At 42.1% G+C, this 12,222-nt stretch overlaps 1 protein-coding gene across 1 annotated transcript; it reads right to left on the bottom strand.

Moving 5' to 3' along the window:
- Window positions 1-6,524: 6,524 nt before the first annotated feature.
- On the bottom strand, window positions 6,525-7,267 carry LOC133914779 (uncharacterized). Its single transcript, XM_062357798.1, has 3 exons — window positions 6,994-7,267; window positions 6,642-6,908; window positions 6,525-6,533 (listed from the first exon to the last, which is right to left on the bottom strand). The coding sequence occupies exons 1-3, from the start codon at window positions 7,147-7,149 to the stop codon at window positions 6,525-6,527; spliced, it is 432 nt and encodes a 143-aa protein (XP_062213782.1). The 5' UTR covers window positions 7,150-7,267.
- Window positions 7,268-12,222: the final 4,955 nt, after the last annotated feature.

Raw genomic sequence — 12,222 nt, 5'->3', positions numbered from 1 at the left:
CTGTCACTTCCAACTGCTCCCCCCACGCTTGCTGTCAGTCCCTGCCATGGCCTGGCAGGGAGGCGTGGAGACATTTAATGCACGGGTCCCATCGCGCGTCATCCGACGCGTCTCGGGATAGCGTCGCAAAGCTCGAGGCACCCCGCCTACCGCCCTGCTGTGTCAAACCTGCTTTGATCGGGCAGGCACGTCGGGCTGCTCGGTGGCTGCCCGGTGGGCCCTCCTCGCGGTGCCTGTTGAAAAGCGGCATGATGACGAACAAGACCGGACGAGGGCGCATTTTCAACCCTCTCCGTCACCTCGCGCAGCAGCCCATGATGGTTGCTTTCCATTTATGACACCTTGGAACTCACGCCATCCTTTCTGGGCACGCTACCGCCCTGGCGGGTATATAAGTGGGGCGGGCTCCTCGGAGAAAGATAGTTCGAGTCGAAGTGGAGATCAAGACAACAGAGGACGAACCAGAAGACAAGTCTCGAAGAATAAGGAGCACGAAGCTCTAGACTTAGACAAATATTTTTGTAATGCAGCAGATCTTCAGAGAGACATTCTCAGAGCATTTAAGCATACACACAGGAGTAGGGTGTTACGCTCAGTGCGACCCGAACCTGTCTAAAAATCCCCTGAGCATTTACTACTTCCTGCATCCGATCATTCCACCTCCACCTGCATCTCATTTACTCCCATTTATTTCACCTACGAAGCGGATTCAGAATCATCCCCCCGGCCGAATCTCAAAGGGGGTCCCTCCGGATCTCCGCTTGAGGAGTTCACCCTCCGACAGTACCCTTATGACAGCGATGGTGGCGAATGCAAATAATCAGATAATTCCTCTCGTCTTTGCAATGGTTGAGAGTGTGAACAATGATAGCTGATTGTGGTTCCTCACTTTGTTGAGGACACGTGTCGTGGATAACAAGGCCTTCTGCATGCGTTGGACGTGCTGCATTATAGCATAAACTACTCCATTGCATGGCCTGATGTAGAGAGAAGGTGGTGTATGCGCCACTTGGGAGCAAACCTGTGCACAAGGTACTGCGGCAAGTCTCTTGTAAAGAGATTCAAAGGTTTGTGTCTGCAGAACTAGCATGTGAAGTTCAACGAGGTATGAAGAGAGTTAAATGAGACCACTCGTAAGATGATGATAGATCAACAAGAATAGGAGGACCATCTGCGAACGCAAATGGTTGGGGGACAAACTATCGTTAGCCGTTCATGTGCTATGTTTAGCCAATGGATAACGGGGAAGCCAGTAGAGTGTTGGGTCCTAATCCATGACACTCAATGTGCTAGGTTAGCACTTAGAATTTAAATGATCATATTGAACCCTATGTTATGCAAATAGGCCTTCTAAATTTTTTTTATCCCATATTAGGTACACCATCATGACAACGAATATAGCGGAGACGTTCAATAATGTCCTAAAGGGAGTACGGGGCTTTCCATTGTGTGCCATCATTGAGCTCACATTCTATAGAACGACAGAGTGCTTTCGACACTGTGGTAATGCTGCTATGCAGCACGCAGTTCGCACCTAAGGTGAAGGCAATCTTATCTAGAAGGAGGAACAAGGTACACTTTCATTGGACGAGGATCTACGACATGGCCATCAATGACTTTGAGGTCATGTGTCGCCGAATGTATGATTCAGGGTATAGCGTGGGGGACACCGTGCAACAATATCAACTTAGGCCTCACGAGGTGAAGTGCACATGCAATAAGCCAAAACTGCACCATATCTAGTGCTCACATATCTTAGCCGCTTGTAGGGATATGGATGGTAATAACGGATCACAGTACGTAACACCGTACTTCACGATAGATGCATTGAGGATCACATAGCTTCCAAAGATGCGGTCCTTCAACATCGGAAGCATCTACAAAGTGATCGAGAGGCCTACGTGGGTACCTTATCCCTGAGCACGATGCACCGAGTAACAGCTTTCGCAGGGAATCTCTACAAAGCATCAGTGCCACAACTTTTCTAGCTTTTACAGGGAATCCTATGCTCTAGCCCCCAGCCAAGCTCATGCACTCAGTCCATGCACCAGCCCCTAGCCACCATAATAACCCCACCCTCATCCATGGATAGACCAGTCCTCCCTTAGCTCTCTCAACTGCAATGTCTTAGTCAACTCCACCAAGCCCACCCAAGAAACATTTGGGGGATTTTCATCCCCAGGAGGTCGAACCGCCGATATGCTTCTGTGGCGACCCTTGTAGACTTCGCGAGTCCCAGGACATCTCCTACACCTATGGTCTACGCTTCTTCATATGTGCCAACTACCAGTACGATAAGTATCGACAAGGACCGTACGAGTATCCACCGGTATAGCGACATACATCACTCATGTTGCATTTTACATATGATTTTATGTACTATCTTACTAATATCTCATCTTCTTTCATTTGTTTAGTCTCCTCCACCTCTCTGTGACTTCATAGAATGGCTAGATATAGAGCAAAGTGACAACCAGAAGTAGTGGGTCTAAATTAGCATGCGGTGGAGGAGTGAAGCGTACGAACGCTGGGAGTACGAGCAATAATAGGAGGAACTACGACTTAAGTGTCAGGAGGAGGAGCGCACGAGGAAGGCAGCGGAGGAGCGCACCACAGCTGAAGCTCGTGAGTATGAGAGGGAAAGTAAGCGGGAGAGGACCTGTCACGCTAAGGCTTTGGGCCCCGATTCTCTGAGGAAGGGCAAATATCCCAAGTGCATTGAGTAGGGAGCATCTTTTGTAACCCGTTCTATTCAATGGTTTTTTGGAATTTGAGTACCAAATACGAATGCTAAATTTGTAAATACGTCAATATGTTATCCGTTTTGGCAAATACGAGACGTATGTCATCTATTTTTCTATCTTTGCCTCTCAAATGATGGTCTTGTGTAAAAAACAAACATGTGAAGACAGAGTATTTTTTTTCTCATTTCATGTTGAATTATTTTTATTCAAATTGAATTAGAAAGAGAATATCACATAAAATGATAAAAATACATATAATGGAGCATTATAAAAGAACTCACTTTTTCATCAAATAACAAAGGGTTGAAAATATTTTTATACATTAGTACATCACATGAGAAGAATATTAGTACATCACATGAGAAGAATATTAGTGAATTTTTATAGATTTTTGAGAATTTATTTAAGATATTAAATATTGCTAGAATTTATAAAGGTTTACTTATTTGGAGAATTTTAATTAAATATTAGCTCAGTCTTTTTATCAAACCAATTAAGATGAGTTCTAGTGATATCTAGTTTGCTCATGAAAATATTTAGAAATTTTGGACAACTTTTGTATTTAAAAAAATCGTGAGTTAAATAAAAAAACTTGCACTTTTTTTACTTCTTAGCTTATACTGTAGCTTTCTAGCTTCTCGCGAGCACGACGCCGAATATAGAGAGTTTTCAGTATATAAGGTGCCGAAAACGGTGAACAGTCCAATATTCGGTATCTTAAATGTTGAATACATTATGACTGTTCTTTTTTCGATGTTTGAGGTACCGAATTCGGGTTTTCGAATTTTGAGGTACCGAATACATATGCTAAATTTGTAAATACGCCGATATATTTTCTATTTTGATAAATATGTCGGTGTATCTTATCTATTTTTACATTTTTGCCCTGTTTTCACGGTGTGATTTCGCGAGATGATGGAGGGTCCTTCTGTGGTGCAAGTGCTGTGTGATATGACCACGCTCTCAATACCCTGACGACGGAAGCGATGGCGTGCAGAGACGGCTTGCAGTTTGCCATTCTGAGGGAGTGCAGAAACTCATCTTGGAGACGGACAGCCAGGTCCTAGGTGATTTGTGGAACAAGTCCAGGCAACAAAGATCAGAGATTTCCTGTGTCCTTGATGATATAAGGGAGCTGAGTAGGAGTGTTTTAAATTTTAAGGATTAATTAGATCGGTGCCATTATAATTTTTATAGTTTAAAAATATGCTATCAAACTTTACTAAATCGGTCTGATGTCATTATTGTTTTGCATACGTCCGCATCTTGCCATGTTATATGCCTCCGGGCTCCTTGGGCCCATCTGCAGGCGGGCGTACTTCGGTATGTCCCAAAATACCCTGCCGCCGGACCTGGTCCACTCGAGTTGCTCCCGCACCACTCCCTCACTCACTCATCGTCACCAGCGACGATGGCGACCAACACGAGGATGGTGGAGGCGACTGGGAAAGGCGACATTGTCACCAGCGATGGGGGCGGAGCTCGGCTGAGGACGACTGCGCCCACACCTAGGATGGACGACGCACTTCCCACTGCGCCTGGATCGCAGAAACCGTGAGTAACCCTAGACTTCCCAGATGCCCCTAATTCCTGCACAATGCATTGGTTATTGGTACGAAATAGCTCAGATTCGTGATTTAATTCAGTTCTCGGGAGGAAATAGCTCACGATTTGATTAGGTTTCCTCTCTTTTCTCGCTAGGATTTGGTACACAGTAGAGGTTAAGATTGAAGATTTTGTCACGGTTGACTCAAATGGTAGGAAATTGTATACAAAAGGTTTAACTCGGGATTGGGTAGTGGATTCAGACAGCTTTTCATTGGATTTCCTTATGAGAAGCTTAAGTGTCGAGGTCAAATGGGGCACGAACCAAGAGCCAGTGGTGTGGGTCTTTGACAAGAGGATGGGTGAGGATATTCAATTAGTTGATGAGAGTCAAATATTAGACGTGCTTGACATGTACAAACGAGAGAAACACTTAAAGCTCCTGGTAGCAGTGTTTGACAAAGACACATATGATCAGTATGATGCTTTAGTCCTAGAACCTTTGTGTGTTGTGCCACCAGAACCAAGTACCATTCCCAATGAATGTTTCCCACCTCCTGCTCAAGAAGGCCAGGCAGCATTTGAATCTAAAGTAGCAGGTTGTGAAGAACCTGCTGGTGAAGAAGCAGATGAAGCTGAGCCTGATGTCTTTGACAGTGGTGAGGGGTATGTTGGTGTAGATAATGAAGGTATGTATGGTCATCCATCAGCACCTGCTGCTGGTGCTGACACTGCACAACCAGGGCAGCCTGATGTACCTGCTGCTGGTGCTGACACTGCACAACCAGGGCAGCCTGATCTACCTGCTGCTGGTGCTGACACTGCACAACAAGAGCCTTCTGAGGTAGAAATAAATGATGCTGACCCTCAGGAACTCCATGTGCTGCATGATCTTGAGAACCCAATTATTAGATTGCATGCATTGTTTCCTGACATCATTAGCTTCAGAAAAGCAATTAGGCATTATGCTATTAAGAGAGGTTTTGAGTTTAGTGGTTTGAAGACAGATAAAACTAGGTTTATTGCCAATTGTTCACATAAGGGCTGCCCTTGGCGTATACATGCTTCAAGGCTGCAAGATAACACAACAATACAGGTGAGTCAATGTTCATTTACATGTTAGTGTTCATTTTCATGTCAATGTTCGTCTATAAATGTGTTTGTCACATCTATTTTTTCCAATGACAGATAAAGGTTCTTCCATTTGAGTAGAAGTCACACTTGTTCATGCTGACAATATCACCAGGAGGCATACAGTGGACCTGCAAAACCATAGATGCTCATGCAGGCAGTGGCAAATCACAGGCAAACCTTGCAACCATGCCTTAGCTTGGATCTGTGCCAATAGAGGTAAAATAGAAGATTATGTCCATGATTACTACTCTGTGCAGAGGTTCAAGGCAACATATGCTGCCATGGTACCCCCAATGACAGATAGGTCCCAGTGGCCTATTGTGGACCTTGGTTACAAAGTGTTTCCACCAAAGCAGAAGAGAGGTGCAGGGAGGCCTAGAGTTCAGAGAATAAGAGGTGTTCTTGAACCAGGAAGAAGAACTGTTAAGTGTAGGAGATGTGGAGACTTTGGACACTCTGAGAAGACATGCAAGCTACCTGAGGCATCTGGTGTGGAGAGCAATGGGGAGCATGTAGGCCCAAGTCAATCAACATCAAGGAAGAGGTAACCTCAAACTGTACTGTTTTTATTTTTTATTTCATATTTGTGAAGTATGCCTGACAATGAGATTCTGTAAGCAGGAAAAAAAAGGCTTCCACTGGGGAGGGTGAGAACCAGACGACCAAGAAGCAGAAGAGGACACCCAAGAAGAAGAGGAAAACACCAAAAAAGAAGAAGGCTAAACCAAGTGCATCAACTGCCAGTGTTGTCAAAAAGCTCTCGGAGTGGTTGAAGACCTGATGCATGTAGTTCTGGACATGTAATATGTAGTTGCTAGTTCTGGACATGTAATATGTAGTTGCTAGTTCTGGACATGAGGTGTTAAGCTACTTCTGGACATGATGTGTTAAGCTAGTTCTGGACATGATGCATGTAATATGTAGTTGTTGTTATGCTAGTTCTGGACTTGATGCTTATGTTAACATTGTTATGGATCTGATATTGTGCAATTTAGTGTTCTGGGCATGATGTGTGAAGCTTGTTCTGTTCTTTCCCATTTCATACAAAATGATGTGTTAGATTATACTTAACCCAATGTAGCAATATTATACATGGAGCAATCATAATGCCTAACAAACAACATTTCATTCACTTAACAAAGTAATTACACAGTCTTTCACTACTTGCACAGAACTACAACCACAATACCTAGCAAACAACCAACTAAAGCAACACACACTGTCAATAACAACTCCTTTCTTCCCTATGCACAACATTATCCTCAACGACACAATTTGCTGCTTCAACTCCCTGATTTCATTTGTCAGATGGGCAATCTCATGCTTCAATTCCAAAATTTGTTGCTTCACTTCTCCATTGTGACCACTGTGGAACTTGTCGTCAGAAGAGCAGGGCACGGCAACATCTTCCAGCAAACGTTTACGCCGCAGCCACGACCTGTACTCGTTCTCCCATTTGTAGAATCCACAAGTCAATGGATCATCCTACCAATATCAACGAAATCAACAAAATCAAACAAAGCCGTGGCCAAGAACACCGAAAACCTAACATCGATTTGATCCAGCTCACCTTCACATTCTCCTCACACTTGTAGAACACTCTGCCATATGTCGCCGCTTGCTTGCTTCGTAGCTTAATCACATGTTTCCCACAATCTGGGCAATCAACAAGGGGGAGCTCCTCCACATCGTTGCCGGTTGCGCTTGACCCCGACGCCGCCTTCATCGGGCTATTCCAAACCTTGCTTGGGGCTGTCCCAATCAGGGGGATCTGGAAAGTCTAGGGTTACTCACGGTTGGTCGTCGTCGCCGTGTTGGTCGCCGTCGCCGTCTCCGTGTTGGTCGCCGACGTCGTTGGTGACGATGAGGGAGTGGTGTGGGAGCAGCTCAAGTGGACCAGGCGGTCGTTTTAGGGCCCGGCGGCAGGGCATTTTGGGACATACCGAAGTACGTCCGTTTGCAGGTGGGCCCAAGGAGCCCGGAGGCGTACAACATGGCAAGATGCGGACGTATGCAAAACAATAATGACATCAGACCGATTTAGTAAAGTTTGATGGCATATTTCTAAACCATAAAAATTATAATGGCACCGATCTAATTAACCCAAATTTTAATGTCTCATACACTTGTCGGTTGTGTAACAAGGCTGCACATACGTGCGCGAAACAAGCTTCAGGTACGAGGGTGAGTGATGTGTGGCTTTATGAAACACTACTACCACTACCGGTACAAGAATGCTTAATCTCAGATTGTAATCCTGCTATAAGCTAAGTAATGAAACTCCTTGATTGGTGTACTGCTGTCTCGTTACATGATTCTTTAATGGCTAATAATGGAATACAGCCATGCGCTCCTTTGATGCTGCAAGTACGTGCATGTAAGGATCAACTTAGTAAACTGTTTCACGTTAATAATATAATTAGTCTTACTATAATATTTTATTACAGTAATTTTTAATTAATTTTATTTTATATGAATTTTTAGTATTTAATTTTTATAATATTTTCATTTTTTAAAGATTATATTTGAAATAGATCCTTTTTTTCTATTCTAATACTAATTTTAATTATTATTTATTTATTTATTCAGACTCTTTAGTAGATATTTTGCTTCTCAAACCGTATGAAAATCGAACTGCTAATTTTTTTATAATTTTTAATTTCAAATTTAGTTATTTATTAATCTCATTTGGTATTTGACTCTTTAGTTTAATCTAGACCGTTAGATTATTTTTTATTAATATGATAATTTTATAGCTTAAAAATGAATGTAGGAGCTTTTTTCCCTTTATTAAATATTAACATAATAGATGGTGAACAAACCAAACTTGCCACGTCTAACGTTTGTAAAGTGATGAAGTACTGCTAGTCTTCTGAACACGATCATCTATGCACGCGAGCCATGTGAAACCGCTCCATGAACAAGTCCTTGTCTGGTGACAATGCCATGTATTAAAATCCGATCACGTACTTTATATGCACACAAAATTAAAGAAGGCAAGGCTGCAACCACATCATAAAGCCACGTGTTAAGCCTTGGCGTTTGCTTGTCAAACAGGACAGCTAGATACAGAAGGAACTACAAGGAGGTTAATCAAGGTGGCCGAACGGCTACGAACTACAAGGAGGTTTCCCTTTGCATATGTTTTTTTCTATTTTTTTTTAAAGTCAGAAGCTATCTTAGAGGTTGATTTTTATCTCGGTTTTTTTATGATTTTTGTTAGCTGAGAAAGTGACTGTTACTTAAAGATAAATTAGAAACTAAGAAACAAACTGAGATTTTTTCTACCGAAAAACTAAAAACATTATTATAAAAATCAATAAAAAATTCAAAGATCATAACTATTTTCTCATATAGTCAAAAACTCTTAAACCACTTCCTATCCCATCGGACCTACGTATTCCATTGCGTTGCAGCTGAAATCGGCCGTTCAGTGATCCAGCTACTCATGCAAACAACTGTACCACACCGTCCTTCGCCGTGGGCGCCATAGGGCAATTCGTGTGCGAGAAACAGCAGCTCAGCACATGATCTTGACTGCTCTTATGTTTCTTTAATGAAAAGGTGATTTAGATGAACCGAACCTTGCACAGTCCTATGAACAGATGTCAAGTATATTGTACGGCAAAGCTGCGATGATCCAGATGGTACATTAGCATCAGGGAAAAAAACTTTATTGTATTGTTCTTGATATAGTGAAGTCCTCTTCCGGCGCAAGCTTCGCAACTGACACGAGCCACGTTTTTGTACGTAGGCGCTTGCTTGGAGGCTCTGGCCAGACGCAGCGGCACATAAGCATACGGGCGGATTCAATGGTTCGGCGCCTTGTGCAATGGGACGGACGACAGCCAGCCACCTGGTCCATTTCTACGGCAGGATATTTTCCTTGTGTGATTGGCCGCGTTGCAAGCTTACGCATGGAGCACATGGTTTTGAATCTTCACGTCTCTTTTGTTTTTAACTAACAAGTTGTCACATAGTAATAACCTAGCTAGCATCTTACAATATTTTATTACAATAACATTTAATTAAAAATGAGTTTTTTTAGTTACAAAACATATAAAATTAGAAGAAGAGATAAAAATTATGTTAATAGTTAAAAAATAATTTATGCTTTAAAAAACTCATACCTAAATTGTATATATGTATTGGTTCGATTCGTATATCTTTTGATCAACTGTTAAAATCGTACATTAAGTATAGGTAGTCCAACCAAAACTAAATAGATTTATCTCGCATGCGTGTTATACCTTACTTGATGTCTGCTTTAAGATTTTTGATTTTTTTCATTATTTTTATTATGAATTTTAGCTATTAATTAATTGTATTTTATATTGACTCTTTATTTAGGTATTTGATTTTTTTCTAAGACTATATTTGATATGTATCCTTCTCTTTTCTATTCTAAACTCAATTTTAATTATTATTTATTTATTTTATTTAGACTCTTTATTTAGATATTTTACTTCCCAGACCGTGTGAAAATCAAACTTCTAATTTTCCAAAATTTTAATTCTGAATTAGCTATTTATTAATCGTATTTGATATTGACTCTTTGGTTTTTGAGTTTAGCTATTTATTAATTATATTTGATAATGAGTAGTTTAGATTTTTTTATTAACATGGTAATTTTGTGACATTGAAAACAAGCCTGACGACTCTTTTAATAGATAGCTGCTTTTTTAATTAATAAGATCGAATATAGACACTCTAACTGACATGGTGACTTGATTATTGGTGGACACCAAGCAGGACGTCTATAGAGTAATGGACCGCATACATTGAGATTTTCTAGGCCTCCTTGTCCTGCCTCTATCTTTTGGGTTTTTAGCGGCGCTTAGCGGAAGAGATTTTACTTAACGTTTAGTGCTTACCGTGATATATCGATCGATAAAGATTAAAATATATTATAAATTTTATTTATTTTATCATATTATGTAGTCATATTTACTATTCAACACACAAATCATATTGATAAAGTATAAGATCTATAGTAGTAAAGGAAACATTATCAATAAAAATAGGCAAATATAATCTATTGATCTTTTAAGTTCAACTTCACCAATATAACCATGCATCATCTTAAAATCTCACAAACAAGTTGGATCGCAAACACAAAATACTAAACATCTGATTCACTACCTTGTGATTGAGGGGATGAGCTCCCCTAGTCCCTGATGACTCTATCTCAGTATTTTCATTTTCATCCTCAGAAGAAGATAAGGGTGAGGACTACAATTCTTCCTCCTCACATAAATAATTTTCTTTATTCTCTTTATTTGGCTGGAACTAGAAGATACAATATTAAGTACTATCTTGCCCTTTTTTTTTTCCTTGTTGGACGTGCAACAGATACCATATGTACAAGTTCAACCACTTCATCAGGTGCTAGCTCAGTTTTTTGATGGCTATGGTTTCTTATTGCATTTCATCTTTTATATATATATATATATATATATATATATATATATATATATATATATATAATTGGTTAAGTTCTATTGGGTCAAAATGATTAAAAACCTATCCCAAACATAACTTGACATATATCAATGATGTATCAGTTTTGACGTCAAGATGATATATCGTTATAATTGGCGATAAATTGACAAAAAGTATGAATTGTGATATTCATGCATTTTTTTTACACCTGTCACTATTTTAAGGCTATAGGGTGTACCGTTGCTAAATCGCTGCTATTGGTAAGCTTGGCCATCACTCTCGTCAGCAACTTTTCTGAGCTGAGATCTGTGTGATCAGTTTCGTAAATTCAGCAGCTCATCAGTCGCTCACCCGTTTGATGGCCTAAAAAGCAGACGAATAAGACTAGATGAGTCCCATCATACAAAGAAAGTAAAACACTCGATAACGATGAGCCAAGACTCAGGACACAAATCATCAGCGGACAGAAAAAACTCCGACATGTTCGTCTCAGAACCTCGACTTTTTGCTATTTTGATCGCCACGGGTCTCAACATTACGACACTCAAATCCGGCGTTGTCAAAGCATCGATACGGCAAGATTTCTTCGGATGCATCCATGGCATCGTGCCAGCAATCACAGAGTCGACTCCTTTTCTCTCTCTTCAGGTTTGGGCCCAAGCAATACAGTAGCAATGTACTCGTTCCATCTGTCAGCGTCTGTGTAAAACTGGCAGCGGGCATGCAGGCTGGCTCGCTTGCTTTGGGACTACGACACCACGGCAGACGGTACGCTGCCGACTGCCGGTGACGGACGCGCGGCGCTGCCCGCCATGTGAAGCCGGCACGACGGCCGACACCACGCAACGCATCGCATCCCCTCGATCGCGCGGCGATAGTGCACGCGGGCGCGGCCCGGGGGGCCGCGCTACGTGTTCGGCGTCCGTGCCGCGGCGCCGGGACCCTCGCTGTCACGGTCTCACGGGGATCACCCTGCTGGGTCCGCGGATTCGCGCCCGAGAATTTTCCCTTGTACTTTTCTTTCTTTTTCCTTCTTTCTTTCTCTCGCACAAACAGGGGAAGCTTCCCCCCCCCCCCCCCAATGGTCCCTCCGTCGCGATGAGCTTGCACGTCAGTTTGTGCTGTTTCGCTTTCCCGGATGCGATCGAGATGGACACTGTGGTAACTGCAACACCTTGCGGTGGACACCTGTTCTTGCTGTGCCGGACTAGCAACCATTTTAGCTTCTGTTCACCAACAGTTGTCAGCAGCGTGGGGCCAAGTGTTTGCCGCTGCATTCAGGCTTCTCAGCTGCCTTTGTCCTTAAGGAGTCGGGACAGCTCAGATCACCCGCTCAAGACGGTTGAACGGATGCCAG

This window comes from Phragmites australis, chromosome 4 (assembly GCF_958298935.1).
Source record: "Phragmites australis chromosome 4, lpPhrAust1.1, whole genome shotgun sequence".
In the NCBI taxonomy this organism is placed as follows: Eukaryota; Viridiplantae; Streptophyta; class Magnoliopsida; order Poales; family Poaceae; genus Phragmites; species Phragmites australis.
This window is presented reverse-complemented; position numbering and strand designations above follow the sequence as displayed.

Coding starts and splice junctions, on each gene's coding strand:
- LOC133914779 (XM_062357798.1), bottom strand. CDS start 7,149: ATGAAGGCGGCGTCGGGGTCAAGCGCAACCGGCAACGATGTGGAGGAG. Junction 6,909..6,993: donor AGTGTGAGGAGAATGTGAAG/GTGAGCTGGATC, acceptor TGATATTGGTAG/GATGATCCATTGACTTGTGG.